At 31.7% G+C, this 22,566-nt stretch overlaps 1 protein-coding gene across 5 annotated transcripts in view; it reads right to left on the bottom strand.

The window, feature by feature from the left end:
- USP15 (ubiquitin specific peptidase 15) overlaps positions 1-22,566 on the bottom strand; it is a 115,057-nt gene that overhangs the window by 44,926 nt on the left and 47,565 nt on the right. For 4 of the 5 annotated variants that reach the window (XM_054580023.1, XM_054580026.1, XM_054580027.1 and 1 more), the window contains 3 exons: positions 21,837-21,982; positions 19,487-19,548; positions 3,743-3,829 (listed from right to left, as the gene is read on the bottom strand). In XM_054580023.1, coding sequence (XP_054435998.1) covers positions 3,743-3,829; positions 19,487-19,548; positions 21,837-21,982 — 295 coding nt within the window. The remainder of the gene's footprint in view (positions 1-3,742; positions 3,830-19,486; positions 19,549-21,836; positions 21,983-22,566) is intronic. The other variant, XM_054580024.1, reaches the window with a different exon arrangement.

Here is a 22,566-nt window from a genome sequence, read left to right as displayed (position 1 = left end):
GAGTAAGTATAAGCCTTTCCCAAAGATTCAGATAGTCTAGATGCACAATGAGAAAAACTGATGAACTTAAAATACTTTAGTATTATCTTGACTGTCACTTAAAATCTACATTTTATGTGATTTCTAAATCAAGTATTAAAGTATGTAATGGGAAATACCAAAACCAGCAGTTCTTTAAATATTTTGACAAAGTACTTGGAAACCTAGGCCTGAAGGACAGCTTCTATTTTTTCATGACTAGTTCTGCTTTCCCCTCCCCTCCATCCTATAAAGCTATGTTACTTCAAAAATAAATGCAATTTTGCCATTAATCTTAATGGAAATTTAAATACTATACTAGATTAATTCTGTATTATAATTCTATCATCTTAAATATAAATAAAAAATGTAACCTTTTTGTAAAATTGAGCCCTTATTATTCCATAAAAATTTCAGACTGCCTTTTCAAGTAGCACTTACATTTGACATTATAAACATTATACATCTATAATTTAATCCTCGTAACTATAATTATGCTCACTTTGCAGTTAATGAAATGATGCCGGCAGCAAGTAGCTTGCTGAAAGCCAGATGGCTAGCTAGTTCTGGCAGTCTCCAAAATCCATGTCCTTTTCCTGGCTTAATCTCCTACAGAGTCATTTCCATTTCAAATAAAAGCTTTAAATGAATTAACAAAAAACTAAAAATGCATTCTGATGTGGAATGTCAAGAGTTGAGGCAATAAATACATTAAGGAGATTTTTTAAAGGCAGTATTGTATCAAAGCAAATGTAGCAGGAGAGATAAACTCAGGAAACAAAAAAAGAATAAATTTGGTACATATTAAAGATGTAAAATTATAATTAGGGCAAGAACAAATGCTGTTTGAACTAACAGGTAAAATAACTACATAGGGTAAATAAACAATATTCCAGCAACTCGTTCTTCATGATATTAGTCCTCAATAAAATCTTTATTAAACATAAAGAATTTCAAGTGTACTTTGTTATTACCTTAATAACTATTATTTGTATTTCTGGAAATGAAAATATTCTATCTCAGGATTGTATCAGTTTAATTCAAATCTTAAATCTGTAAATACATTTCATATAAACTTGTATTAAAACTACTGACTTTAATATATACTTTTACTTGTAGAATATCTCCACATAAAGTTTCAAAAATGCATATAATCTAAAAAGGTCATTACTCACTACATATTTTTAATTAAAGAAACTATACTCTTTCCATCTGAAGTCTTAAGTTGATACTTATTTTCACAAATTGAACAGAAAATAAAGAAATTTTATGTGAAATAATTTCGATTATTTATGATGTTTTTGAAAATGGGAAAAATACTTTGCATATTAGAAATATTTCAATTTTTTTCCTTATTAAGAAAGGTAAGCTTAACTTTTAAGCATGGTGCTACCTCAGCAGCTACTTGCTTAAGGTTTCCTAGTATGAAAGAACAATTTTAATGCCTAAAATAGACAAATATAAATAGCTAAAATATAATCTAGTCATAGGAGTAGAGACATTAATCACATTTTAAAAAATGAAAAAACACTCCAACTCCTCTCTTAATATTTTCTGCAGTCAGAGGTTTTGAGATCAGATTTTACTGTCATATTTTTACTGAGAGGGAAATAAGGCAAAACTGAAACACACCAGACCACATATACTAACATAGCAACTCTAGTCAAAATACAGTCCTTGTTCAATATCAATACAGTCTATAGTACGATGTTAAAAATCTCTAAAGAATAACTATAAATACATGTTATACCTGGAACTGATTTTATAGTAAATATAGGAGCCATCTGCAACTGTAGAAACACAAGTAATATTTTATCTCCTACAAGAAATTACTTTTCATAAATTTAATCATATAAAACATAAACCAGATTAAGGAAAATACTTCCCTTTACTCTTTTACCTGTGGATAAACATTTTTAAATAGAAAAGAACATACTATACTGCAATTTTGGATATTTATAGTGTCTTCATATTTCATTATTATACTAGAATATACTGTTTATCACACTATGGTACACATATCTTTTTATGAATTGCTGAAATAGGGGAATGAATGTTTTAAATCTTCTTAACACATATGGTAACCTCTTCTCTAGAAAAACTGAACTAATACTTCAACCAAACAATCCTTGTAACAGGTACTCATCACTTAATTTTTCCCAGTGAGACTGAGGTAGGAGAAAGTGGATGAAGATCTTTATGGTTTTAATTTACATATCTCTAGTTACTAGTGAATTAGAACATTTAAAATGTTTACGTATTTTAATTCTTTTATTTTTTTGCCTAGCTGTATCCTTTACCCATTTTTCTAATTGTCTTGGAAAAATTCTCACTGATTTTTATGAACTTGATGTATTATTAACCCTTAATTTTTCTTTTGCAACAAGTATTTTTTCAGTTCATTTGCCTTTTAATTTTTATGTACCGGAGAAAGAGCAATTTAATTTAAAGTTTCAAAGGAAAATTTCTTAACAGCGATTCAACTTCCCCTACACTTCCTGGCTAACTTGCTCCATTCTCCATCAATCTTAGAATGCCTTCTGATTATATTAAACTCATTTATATATAAAGGTCTATTTCTGGGCAGTATTTTCTAGTCCACTGATTTGTAAGTGTATTCCTGGGTCAGCACTATGCAGTTAGAATTCTTGTATCTTTATAATAGGTTGTGATATTTAGTAAGATGACTCCTTTCTCATATTTCCTTTCCAAATTATTTTGGCTATTCTTATATATTTATAATCCAGATGCATGTTAAAATAATTTTGTCAATTACCCCCATGCTCTCTCTAAATACGAATTTTTAGGGAAAACTCATAAACCTATATATTCAATTAATGGTGTTATTATAAAGGTTATTTCACCACTAGGTTTAGTCTTTTTGAATTTACTCTTTGAGATAATCAGATGCCATTTATAAACTGGACAAGCAGTACAAATTTTTAACTACATAAATATTGTTAATCTAATACACAAACCACAATGTATTTAACCAAGAAATAAAAAGAGAATAATCATGTCTGGATTAAAGTTCTTTCCATAATTTGACTGGACCAATTAAAAGAAAAGCTTTCTTTTTATCCTTTTCTATAAAATAAAAACCAAGCCAATTTTCTAGGTAATACAGGCATGTCAGAGGATCTGGTAAAAGCCCAAGTGATTTTCAATGTTTTTCTTTCAGCAATAAAGCACACACTTTCATGAACTTTTATAAATTCCAAGATCCGGAATATTATTTCAGGACGGGGCAAGAGAACGCCTTCTCTGAATGTTTTAAAAGAAAAAGTGACTGCCTTTTTAATAAAAGTAAAAACTTGTGTATGCTTTACCATTGTAAATCACTGATAAACACTTTTAAAAAATACTTTATACTGCAAAGTGATTACATATCTAGTTCTAAAATGACATCTGAAATTTATATTCCTTCTAAAAAACCTGAATTCTAACAGACTTCTACATGTATTTCAATAGTGAGTGTTTAGAATGTAAAATTCTAAAAGTTCTTTATTTCTTTTAGTAAATTACTGTATTAAATCAAGGAAAAGTTTATAATGTGTTCTTTCCTGAGAAGTAGCTCCTAGAAGATCTGACCAGTAATTTAAAAAAAAAAAAATCAGTTTTAATGCATTAAGACTTTTATCCTAAATTTTAGATACAAGAGATTTTTTGGCAACCACAATAGGGCGATCAATTAAACAAAGAGTTCTTAAGATTCAGTGCTTACTTTCTGTTGTTGATGTTGTTATAATTATTTGATAGAGATGAAGGAGAGATCTTTGGTAAAGCTGAAAAATTGGATGCACCTGGGGACCTTTAAAAATATGAAAATGTTAAATTAGATAAAAAATGCTGAATTTTGAAATTAATTATGAAATAAAGAAAAGAACCAACAGATGACAATGTATGTAGTAAATGAATGCTGGAAAACAGATTTATGAGCAAAATCACTATATATTTTTTGGTTTTCAATTTCCAATGTATTCTTTTATATAAAAAATAATAGTACAAAGGGAACTACTTTCAAAAGAAATTTATGATATTAAATATACAATTTGATATTATTCCCAAAGATTTACTAACCCAATAAGACTAATTTATGAGTTCAGGTAACCACAATGACTATATTACAATCAATAATTTCCTTAAATGAATGGAATTAAAATATTAAGGAAACATGTAAATAAAACCCATTTTGTGTCTCAGGAGGTGCCATGGCATTCTAATTACATATATTGAAACAGAGATACCTCTGATTTACCAATTCTTTAAAATGTAGGGAACTGAAAGAGAACAGCATATTCAAAACATAATCCCAGAAGTAATTTTTGGCCAAAGTTATCTCTGCACACACAGAAAACACATAAATATGACTGTATGTTGCGTACCTCACTAATTCAGAATCTTTTTGGAGAAATTTCAATTATTAGCTTTTAATCAACTAATGCAAGGGCAACAAATCCATTATAAAGTACTTAAAAGTCTATAAAAAGATTTAATTTCCATTTTAATTTTGTAAACAATTTAAATTTACTAGACAACATCTAGCCATGGTCTATAAAAAGACCACTTTCAGCTTAGTATCTCAGTCATCATAAATTCTAAATTTGTGAGGCTCAAAGTGATTAGTTTTTAAAATGATTTCATTTCCTCTATTTAGGTGCTAATGAACAATGAAATGGCCAATGGGTAGGAAAGTACAGCTTTCAGTAAGCTGGATTTCACTAAATGAACATACTTGCAAGGCGTTATGAAGAATAAATGGTAATACAATTTCTTATAAAAATTTTTATTTAATTTTTGACATTTTATATATTATGAAATCTTGCTAAAATTTTTCTTCATTTTAAAGGAGGTTCTTTTTGTTCATGCAGGCTGTATATAGGTAGATTATGTTGAGACTTCTATTTAGTTGCCTTTCTGACCAGAAGACTCTTAAAACCAACCAAATTTTAATATAAAACAAGGTAGAGGACCTATTTTAAAGGTCATTGTATAATCCTAATATTTTAAGGTATACTAGTTTTAAAATACTAATAAATATATAGTAGTAGCCAGGCACTTCTCCTTTATGTTTAGAATGCTAAATTAGAAAAAATCCTAAATTTATTAGATATTGAGGTACACTAAATTAAGGAGGTTAATTTTTCAAAATATCACCCATTCAACTATAATTTAACTCAGTTCATTACAACTTCTCAGGGATACGAATATAAACTGAAATGTACCCATGAATTTTACTTATAGCAAAAATTATGGAAACAAAGATATATGACTTCATCCAATAAAGTGGCTGAGGTACATATACAGGGCAAAAGTAGGTTTTCAGTTGTATGTATGAAAAATAATACAATAATTCATGAACAATACAAGAATAAACTGTTTTGTGTACTTATAACTGTAAACCTACTTTTGCCTTACCCTGTATTTTTTTTTCTCCTGTCCATCTGTGGCCTTTTTACTGTTCATTAGCAACTCTATCCAAGGATAGTATTAGAAGTTTCTATGAAATTAATTAAAGCATTCAAACATTGATTAAATGGTTACTAAGGTCTCACCCTTGGTAAGTAGTAGGGATACAAAGACAGACACAGTTCCCGACCTCAAACAGCTCATGAATTAATGAAAGAAAATGACATATAAACAAAATAACTACAAAGCAGTATAAAATCTATGACAAATTTTAAAATTATAACAAAATATAAATTTTTGGGGATAGTAACATGCAGTAATTTTAAAATTATGTGCATAGACAGGGGGGTATGTGGGAACTGAGAGTATTTTAGGTAGAAAGAACATCACATGCAAATGTATGGAACTAGAGATATTTATAATGTATTTAGGGAATAAATGAATTCTGCTTGGCTGAAGGAGTAGGAAAAATGTAGTGATAGGAACAGAAGTCAGTAAGGTAGATATGATAACAAAGGACCTTTTATGTTCGATGATGGCATTTGGATTTTATCCAATTGTGCTAGGGCAAGGAGAAAGATTTTAATAGGCAATCAACGTAATCAGATTTGTGTTCTAGAAAGGTAACTTCTGGGGAAGAGAAAGACACGTAAGATTGGAAGATCATTTAGGAGACCATAAAAATAATAAATGTAAGAATTAATAAAGGCTGGGGCTAAGAGAGTAGAGTGGCAAGGGCAATCTGTCCAGAATGTTTAGGAAGTGCTTCTCAAAGTACAGTCCAGGGGGCTCTACGATCCTTTGAGGGAGCCCTTCTAAGAGGTCAAAACTGTTTTCATAACAACACTGAACTGTTGTCCAAATGTTATAATTGACCTCTTTCACTGAGTGGATATTTGCAATGACAGTATAAAATAAAATTTTTTTTTTTTTTTTAATTAAAGCAGTAGCACCAAACTATATACTAGAATCATTGTATTCTTTCTTCACTACACCCCACCCATGGAGTAGAAAATAGTTTCACTTAATAATATCCATGTTGAAAGATAAAAACTACTTATTTTATTAAATCATGACCCTTTGTCTTCTTTTAATATTGTGTAACAAATCAGGAAGTTTTCATAAAGCACATCTGCTATACACTGAAGTAACCTAGTTGTCATGAAAAATAGTGTGATTATCCAAATTTCAAGCCAATTAGCCCCTCTTCTCATGACACCACTCTTTTCACTTTTCACAGGTAAGTTCTTTGGGTCCTTAATTTTTAAGAATGTAAAGGGGTACTGAGATCAAAATATTTGAAAACTTTGGGTTTAGGAGGTAGAATCTTTAAGACTTGATGACTAATTAAGAGAAACAAGGTCAGAGGAAGAACTCAAGATGGTATCTGAAATAATGACAGGATATGATATAGTTTAGGTTGAGGGGATGGGAGAAGGTGGGTTAAAAAGGTTCTGAGTTCAATCTGACATGGTAAGCCCTACATGGCATTCAGGAAAAATCTGAAATTCAGAAGAGACCTCCACTAGAAATATAGAAAGGCACATCTGTGTCAGTTTGAGCTAAGGAACAGGATTAGTACGGAGTCTATATTATGGTGTGAAAGGAGAGGTCCTCAGACGGAAATTTGTGGAGTATCAATGCATTTAAAGTGTGAGAAGAGCTGTTGCATATAGTCAGTGAAATTGTATAATGCACAGTGCCAAGGGAAGCCTTTTACATAGATTGCAATGTGAACAATACCCTCGAGAGCTGCGTAGTATACAACCTGTACAATGAAACATAGCAACCCAGGAGAGGAAGAGAGCCAGCCAGCTAGATGATACTGAAAATACTACTTGAAAAATTGTGGTAGAATGGATTTAAATTAAGAGAAATTCTTTAGAAGATAGTTACTAAAATGAAGTTTTAAGAGAGGTGAAATAAACTAGGTTAAAGAAAAGTCTAACAAGGAATAGTAAGTATGCCCTTTTCAAAGAAATTGGCTGTCAAAAGAAAAATTTAAGAATGGTGTTTGAGGGAAGTTTATGGCTCCCCCACCTTCAAAGATGGGAGAGATTTGTTTGCATTTATAGGCTGGGGGAAGATGATTCTGGAAAAGAAACAAAAGAATAAATGACTGTCTACTACACTGTGGCAGAGTGCTAAGCATTTGTATAAGTACGAGAGAGAAGATAAAAGAAAAAAAGTTTGGGAAGCACTGGGATAAATAACACTGGTGAAGAGATTGTTCTTAAGTATCATGGAGATTAGAGAGAGGACAGATGTGGTCCACAGGTAATTTTAAATATGATAATACTTTTTAAATGCTGTTACAGATATTATTGATCACTTATCTATTCTGATTTTCACTTCTGACCTATTACACATAGCCCAATCTACCTAACATTTAGTTATTTTTTCAGGAGCTGACTAGTCAGTCTGTGGATTATAACCTGAGCCCTTTAGCTGTCATCTTTTGATGTAATTTGATATTATGCTGTTCATTAGCAACTTTGCTCTAGTGCCTTTCTGAAGAGACAAGAGAATAAACTGCTTAGAATATTACACGTAGCTATTAAGTCATAGATTAGATACTAAATTTAACTAACCTAGTGTTAAATTAATTTTTGCTGGTCTGAAGCAGGTGTAATATAAGGTGGTAATTTACCTCTTAAGACAGAAAAAGGTAAAATATAAATGTAGCTACAATAATGTCATAAAGAAAATTAAATTTTATCCCTGACAACTGAATGCAATATTTGAATTTCCCAATTCTCAAGGTTTCAGTGAAAAGCATGTAATTCAAGACTAAGTTAAACTTCTTACTTCAACAAAAAAAGTTTATTCCTGCTAAATTAACTCAATATTTAACATACTAAGAAATCTAATACCATATTTAGCAACCAAAAAAAAAAAAAAAAAGGAAAAGAAGAGAGGTTAGGCCTGAAAGCTAACATAGCAAAAACAACTACTTAAAGATTTTTATAGTTATTTTAAAATCTGACCTAACAACCCAACTCTGTAAAATCTAACATTATAAAATAAAATTATCTTTAAAAAAACAAGAGTAACTTTAAACTTTCCCCATTTCTAACAATTACACTAAGTTCTTAGAGAAAAAAATTATATCTCTTAAAAAATTAAACACTTTTACTGTTTCACAAAACAGATTAATTCAGTTCAGTAATTGGTTGCTACATGTCTCTACTATGTCAGGAAGGGTTTTGGGTACATAACAAAAGTGAGCTGAAGGGTATTTATATATAAATTGTTTCTTATAACTTTATTTTTTGTTCCATATTCTGATGGCTAGTTATGGCATTTTTATTTTCAACTTATAGAAATTTCCAAACATACACAAGCCCTCAATCACCCTATATCAGGCGCTCAGCTTCAAAAATGAACATTTTGTCACTCTTGTTTTGTCTATTATCTCCTCAGCCTCCCTTCCCCCATGTCTTTGCTGGAATATTTTAAAACAAATACTGAAACAAATTATGAAACATTCATAATTTCACCTGTAAACACTTCAGTATTCATCCATAATAGGTAAGAGATCTTTTTTTCATACTACTGTTGGTCACAATCTAATACTCAGTTCATGTTCAATTTTATCCCAAATTTCTCAAAGTATCCTCTCATGCAAGTGGTTAGTTTGAATCAGAATCTTAAAAAGTTCATACATTTGCAGATTAATTTTAGTATCTTCAAAAGCCCTTACTGCTCCCGTCAACTAACTTTTTCTCTGGCTTCATCTTACTGTGACCGTGTCCATTTTCCATTTGTCCTGATTTCTGTATCCATTCCTATAGTTAACTTGGACTTACACAGGTTATTGTAAATTGCTCAATTCCTTTTTGGGACAAACCAGGGCAGAAAGGAAGAAGTAACACACCCAATAATTATCTGTGAGTACTTGTGAATATCAAACATCTATATGAGAACTGTGCACTTATAGTACATTCACTTATGCATACAATAACTGCCTAAATTTTCTAACTCCAATGAAATTTGGAAATGACCTTTAAATACTGAATCAAACACCAGTTAATGAGCTTGGCCATCACCATGCTCTCTTTGGTAAAACTTGGGAGACATGGTACTAGATCGTATTTTAACTTCCTAGAACAGAAAGTGGGTACAGTGTTTAGATAAAGAAAAATTTAAGCAATGTGCATTTTCAGCATTTTAAAGGAAAATCTGCGTATCTACTCAAGATCTTGATAAATGTTAAACTGAGGAACCTGAAAGTACAAAGTTATGGGGAGTATGTTTATGTGCAATTCCAAAAAGGATGTGGAATTTGGACAGCTAAAAATAACCAGAAAAAAGCAATTTATTGGTAAATAGCAGTGTATAGGAACTTCAATCAAATACTTAGGAAAGGCTGTGTATATTTAAGTAATAAAATGATTTAAATATGTAAAGTACTTTCCCTCTTCTTGAATTCTGCCTTTCCAACCAAGTACCACCTTAATCATCTTTCTTCTTTCAGTACTTTCCATGATTACTGACCTATGCCAGTTGTTCCCTTCTCTGACAACAGTATTCACCCCCCCCTTCTGTTTCCCTCCCAGTGTATGCCACATTTAGGATTGCTGACCATTCCCTTTCTTGTGGCTCTTTTTCCCTTGGCCTCTATGACAAAATGACTTCTAAGTTTTCCTAAACCTTCAGGATTACCCTATTTGATCCTTTTGTTTTATAGCATTATTTAGGGACACCCTTTTAAGGTTTAGCATATAGTTTGCTATATTTTTGATTAGATGGTTCATGCATGCTTTTTGTTTCTCACCTCTAGGAATGTAACTCCATGCCTGCAGTTCTCATTACTTTCCAAATTTTGGTTCCCTATCTTTAACTGCATCCAAGGTAGTTTTGTTGGACTATACCATTACCTCAAACTTTACATTCCTGGAAAAATCATAAACGCCTTTTTCTTAATGAGAATATAAACAAAACAAAATTAAATAAGATAATGTGGGGAAAATTTTATAAATATTCGAAGTGTTTTTAAAAATGACAACACACTGCAGGTTTTGGAATATTACCTTAGGTTTATGGTTCATAGGTTGCATTTCAAGTTAAAGATATTTATTAATTTAAAATATATGAATATGAATGAATGAGGACTGAAAAGCTTGATCCTGAGCCATCCTCTTAACTCCAAAACAAAATTATTCAATTCCTTATCTTCAGTATTTGAACAAGGTTAAAACTGTTAACAAATCTGTATGCTTTCCTTTTTTTAAAAAAAGATTTTATGTATTTACTTCTATAGAGAGGGGAAGGGAGGAATAAAGGTAGGGAGAGAAACATCAATGTGTGGTTGCCTCTCATGTGGCCCCCAACTGTGGACCTGGCCTGCAACCCAGGCAGTGCCCTGACTGGGAATCAAACTGGTGACCCTTTGGTCCTTTGGCAGGCAGGCCCTCAATCCACTGAGCCACACCAGCCAGGGCCAAATTTGTATACTTTCATAGAAATATTAAGAGTGTGACTTCTGTAAATTATACCTTTTTTAGTACCCAAAACAGAACTGTCATAACTAAATCTACTAATGTTTCAAATAAGCAGACTATCATGCTTATACATAAACTATCTCAGTAAAATTTCTGTTGAAAATACCTGATAGATGTTTCCTTATATTTTAATAATTTTCAATCAAATATGTCTATCTGCCATTTCTAAATCCATTCCTACAGTTATCCAGTAATGATATATGCAAATTGGACTCAATTACTCTCTAAAAATTCTACAGTACATGGTTATGTTTTTCTACTTGCATTTAAACAGGTATTGTATAACATTGAAACAGATAGTATAAACACCCCCCCCCCCAAAAAAAACCCCAGAAACAGAATATTGCAGAGTCACCTAGGTGGTTATTATGTGTCCTAACCAAAAGTAGTATGCAATGGTTTTATTTATAAAGTGCTCCCTCTCTCCAGGCACTCAGGGACAGAGTGCTGCAAAAATACTAATATGGCACTAGATAAAGTTTATAGTTAGTGTTTCAGTCACCAAATTGGAATTCTGTTCATCAGGACAACACAGATGGTAGAGGGAGAATGTATGAGCAAGACTAGTGGCTTAGTTTTCCATTTGTTTTTTTTTTCAGCCTCTCTTGCCTTATCTGTTTACTTTCAGTTTCTTCTCTGGTTGTTTTCTAGCCCATGAAAACCGCCTCTTCACAATCATCAATGACTACCTTTTTCCACCAGATACTTAATCACATCTTTTGTCAATATTTTTGACCAATAAATAAAAATGCCTGAGTTAAATCAATTTTCTGCAATACTCTCATAAGAGGAATTTTTACTTATTTCAGAAAACCAGCAACATTAGCAACTTTTTATTTCTATAATGTTAATAATCTCTAAGGCTTTGTTTGAAATAACTATACCTAAATGAAACAATAAGAAAAACTTAATCAAAATTTAATAAAGTTGTACCTTAGCTAGAAGTTATAGTTAAGGAAGAAGGTGTTAACTTTCAACAAGTTTTCTGGAATTCCAGTAAGGAATAATCTATTGACTAGTTTCTCCTTTCTTTAGTATCCATCCAGTCTTCTACAACAATTGTACTTTAAAATAATTTTTTAGAAATACAAGACTGAACTAGCTACACATCTCCAACTAAATAGGTATCGCCTGATACCAATATCTTTGGAAAATAAATGGTCAAATTTAACAGAAAAAAAAATCCTCAGAGGGTTTATAATTTTTCTAAGGTATCATTATAAAAGAGTGTTTTTGAGAACTTGTTAAGAAATTAGACACTTCATCCACTACAGTTCTCAACTCTACCAATGGAACTATCAAAGGCCTCACTAACTGGGGAAGGATTAAGGGTGGGAGGTGGGGGTGGGTGGGGCAGGGGACAGTGGTGGCAGGAAAATAGAGACAAATATATGTGAATAGTAAAAACAAACAAAAACCCCAAAATAAAATATCTCTTTTAGGGGAAAAGAAAAAAAAAGAAATAGGACACCTCAAAATAGATTAGAAATGAAAGTTTTGGAAAAAACTAATCACTTGAGTATTTTTAAAATATAGCTTAAATATAAAGATAAAAATTTCAAATAATATGTTCATCTCTAGCAGAAAAATCTAGACAAAACTTTTTGAATTTTTTTAAAGTAGGTTTTAGATTTCTAATATAGATTTTGATTTTTTTAGGGTTTAAAAATATATTTTTTTAAAACTTCAGGACATATTTTAAACAAAATTATATTTTACCCTTAACATTTTAAAATACATAGCATTTATTCTCAATCAAGAAGTCCAAAATTTTGTGCTTCAGCTGAGGCTATATGATCTCAGTTCTGATTGAAACGGGCCTGGTACAACTTTAGTACCTTCAGAGCACTTAAGTTCCTCTGTTTTCAGTGGTATAAAAAAGTCAGACAATTAAGATACTAACATACTTCTTCTTATGCCTACTATAGTGGTAGTCTTACATTTTGTTCATAGCAGCACCTAAAATGCAGATTCCTGGGCCCACGATAAATACGTATAGTCTGCCAGTCTGAGGTGAGGACCCTGGAAGCTGCTGCCTACGGTGGCTCACATATCACATATTAAGAAACACTGTCTACTGAATTTTTCAGTTTGATCCTTAGACTGCACCAACAGCATAAAAATCATCTGTGAGCTTATTAGAAATGCAAACTCATGAACTCCACCCAGATCGACCAAATCAGAAATTCTTGGTATGGGTCTAGAAAACCATGTTTTAACAAACTCAACAGGTGATCCTTCTAACACCATATTACAGCTTTTGATAACTTTTACTTGACATTTTTAAAAGATTTTATTTTTTTTAGATTAAAAGGGAGTGAGAAAGAGAGAGAAACATTGATATGCTAGAGAAACATCAATAGGTTGCCTCTTGCATGCCCCTAACCGGGGACTTTGCCTGCAACCCAGGTATGTACCCTGACTGGGAATCAAACCAGTGACCTCTCTGTCTGTGGAATGATGCTCAACCCACTGGGCTACACCAGTCAGGGCAACTTTTCCTTGACTTTTGATACTCTGTAAGAACTGGTTATGTGCTAAGCCAAATGAGTACCCAACAGATCCCAGGTTAGGAAAGTTTTATTAGGACTAGTATCTCTATACCACATTGAGGACAAGGAGTTGTCTCCTGACAGATACGGAAATTTTGAGTGTCTAAAACAGGCTGTTCTGTATCTTAATATCTTGAAATTTCTTCTTGAGGGCCTAAAATCAAATGCCCTCTGCCAGAGTTGAATTTGTCTAAATTACATGTGTTTATAATGTGACTTCAATGAATATACAGAATCCCACTTTTTTTGGAAACATTCCAGAAAAGGCATTGATCCAGGAAAAAAAAAACAAACTGCATCCTTATTACAATTACATGCATACAAATAAAAACAAGCAACAGTTTCTCAACCTTTTTCTTTTCTAACCTATACTCTAACTTTCCTCCACTTTAAGTGCAATCTCTATGTTCTTAAATGTTTTCATACAGTATGTTCTATTCTTTAACATAAATATGCATAAATGGTACTGTATTAAATTTAAATTTACATAAATGATACTGAGTTAAAATCTCATTTTGTTTTTATTTTTTCCTCTCAATTGTATGTTTTAAAACTTACCCAGTTTTAAAGATAGCACCATTATTACTTCTACCTAATACACTGGTATCCACAGTATACCACCATTGTCTTTTTATTGAATTAATTGGGTTGACACTGGTTCACAAAACCATACACGTTTCAAGTGTACAACTTAACAAAACATCACTTGTACACTGTATCTTAATCACTATCAGTGATAGATACTTAAGCTAGGCTGCCTCCAAATTTCCCCTACCACTACCACAAACAACACAGCTACAAAGACTGTACCATCAGGGACCTGTGTAAAAATTCCACTGAGTGCTAGGTCAGAGGGATTAAGCATTCCTGATTTACAGAATGGTGGTAACTAGTTTATATTCCCACTGTTACACATAAGACTTCTCCTACAACCCTCGAAACATTTCGTAATGGCAATCTTTTAAATTTGTGTCATTCTTATGACTGTTAGGTTATATCTTATGCTTTATTTTAATTTTTCTAATTACGAGTGAGTTTGTATATATTCTCATCTACCTGTTATCACTTGGACTTTCCTTATTTAAACTGTCTTTTCCTATCTTTTATTTTTAATTTTAAATTTTTATTTTATTTTTTAGGTTTTATTTTTTTAGAGAGAGGGAATGGGAGGGAGAAATAGAGGGAGAGAAACATCAGTCAGTTGCCTCTCACGCACCCCCACCTGGGGAACTGGCCTTCAACCCAGGCACGTGCCCTGACTGGGAATCAAACTGGCAACCCTTTGGTTCACAGGTGGACACTCAATCCACTGAGCCACACCAGCTACGGTGCTATCTTTTATAGTCTAAAAAACTCCCCCTACCAGCCTGGTTAATTTATAGCAGTTCTTCTATATTTTAAGTATTGTTCTCTTGCAGGTTTTAAATTTTCCAAAACTGACCCTTGACTTTTAATTCTGTGTATGGTACCTTTAACAGAAATGCTTAATTTTGATGTAATCCAATCCATTAATTCACGCACTTTGTTCTGTGACCCCTAAGATACGGAGAATCTCCAAATTTTCTTATCAGCTTTAAAGTTTTACATTTCTTATTTGGCAATTTACTCCTTCTGGAGTCTGTCTTACTATATAATGTCTAAGATACTGATCCTGCTTTCTTTTTCTCCACTTTTAATAAAATCTAAGTACCTATCTGCTTTAGGAACCTATTTCTCATCGCCTAGTGGTACAACTTAGAAAGTTCTCATATACACATTCATAAGCTTCTCTAAGCTAACTAGTTTACTCCAGTCTATCTGCCTTTCTTTTGCTAGCATCATACACTTTTATCACTATAGCTTTGTAGGACTCCTCATTATCTAGTATGTCCAGTGCTTCCTCCTCTTTTGTCAAAAATTTACTTAGCTATTCCTGGGCCTTTAAGGTGTATCTTACGCTTAAAATGCATGTGTAAAGTTTCTTTAAAAAGTTAGAACAGAATTTTGAATAGGAGGCACTGACATGACAGATTTAAAGAAACAGGCATTGCTAAATTAAGGCACATATTACTTGCCTTAATACAGATAATCTTTTGTCTTTTAATAAAGTTAGACATTTTTCCCATGAAGGTTTTATGCATTTCTAATTAGGATAATTTTTGTTATGTTATTTTCTAAGTGGGTTACTAATGGTATTTAGCAGGGATCAAAAACCTATGGCTCACAATCCCAATCGTTTGCCATGTGGCTTTGTAAAAAAAAGTTTTACTGGAACACAGACATACCTATTTGTTGACATAATGTCTATGGCTGCTTTAAAGCTCTCTCAGCAGAGTTAAAGTTGAATCAGATATCACAGGGCTCACAAAGCTGAAAATACTATCTGTTTCTTTATAAAAAAGACTGCTAACATCTGTATAGAAAACACCTATTAATTTTTATGGTTTAATCTTAGATAATCTTGCTGAATTTTCTTAGTTCTAGTCTACTGATTGTATTTGGATTTTATGCAGATGACCACATAATATGCAAATGGTAAATTTTATTGCTTTGTTTAACTTCCAATCTTACTTGGCTTGCGTTCAAAATTTCTCAATTAGTTATAATGTTGACTAAAGACTTTGGGCATTTAGGCTTTATCAAATAAGCAAAATTCCCTTTTATCTTTAGTTTCCTTAGAGTCTTTTCATACACAAATGATAATTTCAAAATTTTCTTTTATATTCCAATAAAATCATTTGACGACATATTGTTATATGGTATTTCTCACATTTTATAGTGAATGAATACTTAACTCTTCATGTTTTAATATTTAGGTTTCCTATTAAACTGGTTAATTCAGTGAAGAATGGGACTTAATTATACTTTCATGCATCTCTAGTATAGTACCTTCTTTCACCAATAGTTATTGCACATGTATTAGCTGTTGGGTATTGTTTAAGAAATTATGTTTTCTTATAGAAAAGAAAGTACTACAGATGTTTGAGTAAATAAATATGGTATTGTACTAAGGTAGAGATGATAAAAGAAAATACAGAATTAGTTCAATCTTTCAGATGAAATTCAATAATTTTAGGTACAAAAGATCTCTCAAATCTTTGGAACTTACTGTACTTTATATTAACCCCCAATCAATTCTGCAACATCAAAAATTATTTAAAGTTATAACAAGTATATAACAATCTAAAGGTAAGCTAGAAAAGAACAATAGATCTGATCTAAAGACTAAATGTGAATATTCATAAATATATTCCTAGCTTCTAAAACTTCATCAAGAAATCTATATAATTCTATCATGTGCTTTTTATATTCTTCTTATATTAAGTTCTATCCTTGTATTATATCCAACTGAGTAAGAATAAAATGTAATATTAATATACTTAGGCACATTATCATGAAATTTAAATTAAAAACAATTTACACAAGGTAAAAAGGATAGAGAACCATTCATTAAAGGGGCATTTTCGTTTTGAAGAAAATTAAGTACCACGTTTTTCTTCTCTTTTATTTGCTACAGCAATCTTTCGCCTTTTTCATCTCATGGTGCACATCAACTAATTACTAAAATTCTGCAGCACACCAAAATATATTTTTTGCCGATTTGACAGAAAAAGGTATAATTTTGATTCATTCACACCAGATGGCTATTGTTGTGTTGGCTCTTTTTACTTTTTTTATTTGACAATCTAACGGAAAAAAGGTCAGTGCCCCTAAGTAAATAGTCAGGTACTGCATGTTTTAAAAATTCATGCAGCAGTGTGCCACGGGGCATATCAGATGAAAATTGCTGATTTTCTCGGTTAGCCAATACAAAATTATCATTAATTTAGTTGAGTCATTATTTTAAGCATTTCGAAATATAGGTCTAAAATTTTATTAGAAAACATGGAATTCCAAAATCTCCGAGAACTTAAAAATTTTTTCACAATTCATTTGAGGGTAATCTAACATGAACTAATATGAGACTATTTATAGTCCTTAACTATCTATCTTATTTAGTGTAAATATTTGCTGAATATTAATGTGTCTGGTTATGACAGGTCTCCCTGAACTCTACCAAAATATAAAATAATAGCTGGCATATGTACTATATTTATTTCTCAAAGTTTATTTTTTTATAAAGATTTTATTTATTTATTCTTTAGAGAGAGGGGAAGGGGAGGAGAAGGAGGGAGAGAAACCATCGATGTGAGAGAGAAACATTGCTCGGTTGCCTCTCACACTCCCCCATCTGGGGACCTGGCTTGCAACCCAGGCAAGTGCCCTGACCCAAAACTGAACCTGCAACCGTTCAGTTCACAGGCCAGCACTCAACCCACTGAGCCACACCAGCCAGGGCTCAAAGGTTTAGATACAACTAGCCCTAAGTGTTTTTAATTATGGACTATAGACCTGATAATTCTAGAATGGTTAAAAATATTTTCTCCCATCCCATATATTGCCTTTTCACTACGTTCATTGTTTCTTTTACTGGGTAAAAAACTTTTCAGTTTGATATAGTCCCATTCATCTATTACTACTTTTGTGCTTGTAGTTTTTGGTGTCATAGTAAAAAATCACTGCCTAGACCAATGTCATAAAGCTTTTCCCCTAAGATTTCTAGAAGTTTTATGGATTTGGGCTTTATTTTTAAATCTTTAAACCACATATCTGATAAAGAGTTAAAATCCAAAATATACAAGAAGCTCCTACAATTCGACAGCAAAAAAAAAAAGCCCCAAATAAAAATGAGTCTATGACTTGAACAGACATTTCTCCAAAGAAGGCATACAAATAGTCAACAGCTATATGAAAAGATGTTTAACGTCAGTAATCACTGCAGAAATTCAAATCAAACCAGGAGATATCCACTTATACTTATTAGGGTGGCTATTATCAAAAGAACAAAAGATATGTGCTAGCAAGAATGTGGAGAAATTGGAATCTTTGTCACTGTTGGTGAAAACGTAAAATAATGCAGCTGCTAGGAAAAACTATGAAAGTTACTAAAAAAAAATAGATAAAAATAGAAATACAGTATGATCCAGAAATCTCACTTTTGGGTATTTATCCAGAGGAACCAAAAGTAGTATTTCGTAGAGATATCTTCACTCCCATGTTCACTGAAGTACAATTTACAACAGCTATCTCTAAAGCTAAAATATGGAAACAACCTAAATGTCCATCAATAAATGAATGGTTACAGAAAATGTGGTATATACCTATATTGGAATATTATTCAACCTACTATGTGTGATATCAGGGATGAACCTGGGGGATACTATGCTAGGTAAAATTAGTTTGTCACAGAAGGACAAATACTGTATGATTCTACTTCTAGGAAATATATAAATTAGTCAAACTCATAGAAACAAAGTAAAATGGTGGTTACTGGCAGAAGGAAGGAATGAAAAGTTAGTGTTCAACAGGAATAGTTTCAGTTATACAAGATGAATAAATTCTAAAGATCTGCTGTACAACAGTGTGCTTATATAGTTAATAATATTGTATTGTGAACTTAAAAATTTGTTAAGATGGTAGATCTCAAGTGTTCTTATGACAATTAAAAAAAATTTAAAAGATTTCTATTTTTTATCCCTCATTTACTATCAGAAACAATCCTTATACTCTTGTATCTCTACTTGTGCTTTTATATTCTAAAACATTTATTTTAATAAATAAAAATATTACTTTCACACCAGAATCATTATGATAAAGAATATTCTAACAGAAGCTTGAAAATATCAAAAACTTAAAACAAAATATTAAACCAAGTTAATAGTGATTTAACTGTATTAGACAATGTAATATAATATTTATAACATTTATACTATACCTCATTCCATAAGAAATTTGAATTAGAAGCCTTTTTAGTAATAGTATATTAATATAAGTACAAATTTAGATAATTGCTTTACTGAAAATAAAATATTAAAATATAAAGAACATATGTACAGCACACAGATTCTATCATTCTGGATTTCAATATCTCAAATCAAAGGCTTCTAAATCATGCAATATGCCGTAAAAAGTGGAAGCACTTACTTAGGAGTAGAAGGACCCCTTGGCCATGTTCCATCTTCATTTTTCTGTTCTATCACTAACACCTAAAAATATGACACAATAAAAGAGTGTTTTTCTTAACTCCGATGTTAAAAAAGTTTTAGAAGAGTAGCTGGATTCACTAAGAAACTAAAGTAACCCTGTTGATTAATTAAAGGACACAGTAGACAATGTGAAGAGGTATTTCCATTTTGATTCCAAAGCTGGACAAAGGAGTCAAAAATTTAAGAAGTCTATTATTAAGAAACAAGCCATTGAAAACACACACACAGAGATACACAGACACATGGGAGAAAGATAAGGATCATTCATTTTGGGAGGCAAACTCTTCACTAATATATTTGTTTCATTTCCTAATAAGGATGCTTTCAATTTTAGTATGAAAAAAATTAAAAGTCCAGGATAGTGTTTTTTATCATTATCATTAGTCAGAAAATAATTTATAAAATCTGGAAAACTTAATGCATATTTTGGGAAACATTCCTATTTCAAAATCTGGTAAATGCATTCCTAGCAAGAAGATCAAATTATTTAAATTCTTGAAGCCTCAGTTTTCTAATAAGTAGAAACAATAACAGCCATTACATAAATTCAATCACTGAAAAGAGTTAAAGAAATAATACTATATATTTCAAATTGTACTCCTGAGCTACCTCAAGGCCTGCTGAATGGTAACCAGGGAGAGAGGTATGTCTACTGGCAGCCAAGAAAGAGAGAGCTGGCTAAGGGGAGCTGCTGAACAACCAGTAGAGTTCCAAGTTCTTCAGTCCAACTTCAGTCAGGTAACTCTTCTTTTAATTGTAATACATATTCCATTTTTAATATTTCACTTAAGAATATAATGGCTAAAATAAGTATGAAAATCACTGTTCCTATAGCCTATTACAAGATTTGACATATAGTAAACATTTACTAAAAATTAATTTCCTTCTGTTCCTTTGAATTTTTAACAACTTGTATCATATCACTGATGTCAATAGTAATTTTAAATAAAACAGAGCAAAACAAGACAAAAATCTTCCATATATTGGAGCACCAGGCTCTGTTAAGTATTAAAAATAAAAACAAAAATAAGATGGAAAGTCCAATGAAAATGGAGACCTCATTGTCTAGTTGGGGAGCTCAATATATAAATAACTGAAGTACATAACGATACAAAAGACACACATAGATTATTATGGAAGTTAAGGAAGTAGCTTTTTCTCCAAAGTAGAAAAATCCTGTATCTCAAACAGATACTGAGAAAAAACAGATCAGAAAGGCTGAAGAGATGAGCTGGAATTGAAGGATTAATAATTCAATCTGGTTAAACTACATGACAGAACTAATGGTTATTTGAATATTCTGACATTTAAAACAACTTTTTTGCTGACTGGATGCAGGGATTGGGAAAGAAGGGTACAATAGGCCTATGAAACAATACGTAGGAAAGCACAAGAGGATGAACAACACAGTAATAGCTAGGGCACCACAAGTACTTCAGTTTGGTTTTGTTAGAGTGTAAATCACAAAACAAGGATAATCTAAAGATGATGCAAGATTGGCAAAAGGTCAAACCATAACTTGCAAGCTATGTTAAGGTGCCTGGACTTTATTCTATAATTGGTAAGGAGCTAGGAAAGGTTTATGAAAAGAAAATAGTAAGGTTTACATTTTAGAAACAGGATTCTGACAGAAATATGGAAGATTGAGAGGGGACATGCGAAACACCAGAGGCAGAGGGATCTGATAAGAAAGACAGGAGCTGGGAATGACATAGAGATTAGTTCAAGAAACAATTAGAGAGTAGAATCAGTACGACTTGCTGATTTCTCAACACATTTATTTCTTTGGATCATATCATAAAGAAAGAAGAAGGGGTTGATACCTTCTAGCAGGAGCTGGTAAACTACGGTTCACTTAGCTCACTGACTGCTTTTGTAAATAAAGTTTGTTGGAACATAGCCACTTCCATTTGTTTACATGTCCTCTCATGGCTATTTCTGTGCTACCTCAATGGCAGAGTTGTAGTTGTGACAGAGGCCATGTGGACACCTGAGGGAAAAATATTTACCATTTGATTCTTTACAGAAAGTCTGCTGACCTATCTTATTAGGTGTTTTCTCTCTCTCTCTCTTTTTTTTTTTGATGAAACATTTCTTTTTTATATGCAAGCTCAAGAAGGGAAACTGAAGGTATAGTGTCCAGCAGGGATAGGGAAGAGATGAGTTAGAAAAAAGAAGCCAGAGCCAGTAGAACCCCTTACAGATTGTCAGGATATTCAAAGAAGTTTGTGACTCCAGAAAGTTTCATGTATGGTATGCTTAAGATAAACAGTATTGCTAAACAATACCTGTCCTTGGTATAAACCAGCATCCTGAATGGTGCTGTCTGGTTTATTCAGAGGTTCAAATGTATTACTCATGTATTTGTTCCACAATCTTGTCTCCTTTTCATCTGGAATATTGAAGATTTTTCTTATTTCCTTTTCAATTGTATCTAGATTTAAGGAGAAAAGATATGTAAATATAATCAACCTTTAAATATATAACACATACAGCTAAGTGTTCACTAGCATAAAAATCCTTAATTTAAAATATTGATATGATAGTAAAAATAGATGGATATATAAAAAATATGTAAAAACCAATAAAGAAGGTGTGCTTTTTAAAGAACAAAATGGTAATTGTAACTCTGATAGTTGATTACTTGGGGAAACTGAGATCTCAAAAGGTAAAGGAGTTCAATCATATAACATACTTTATGTCATACAGAATAAACTTTAAATTTTTATACATTATAATAGCAACATAGTTTTTCTGATAATATACAGGAGTTAGAATATAAAGTATGATTCAGAGATGTTACAAATGAAAAAATCTTAATTATAACCAACTTCAGAACAATTAATATTAAATTGAATATAATTTACAGTTTAAATAGCTAACTAAAAATAGAATATATGGAAACAAAAGAAAGTGTCTTCTTTGAAGGGATGTCTGTATTGGTCAAAATTTCTTGTTTGCAAGGTAAACTCACATTATTTTACTTATTTATAAATCAATTAGGTAGAAGAAGTCTTT

Source organism: Pteronotus mesoamericanus, unplaced genomic scaffold (genome assembly GCF_021234165.1).
Source record: "Pteronotus mesoamericanus isolate MK-2021 breed Mesoamerican mustached bat unplaced genomic scaffold, CSHL_Meso_final contig_56, whole genome shotgun sequence".
Taxonomy (NCBI): Eukaryota; Metazoa; Chordata; class Mammalia; order Chiroptera; family Mormoopidae; genus Pteronotus; species Pteronotus mesoamericanus.
The sequence above is the reverse complement of the archived record's forward strand: the minus strand, read 5'-3'. Positions and strand labels throughout refer to the sequence as shown.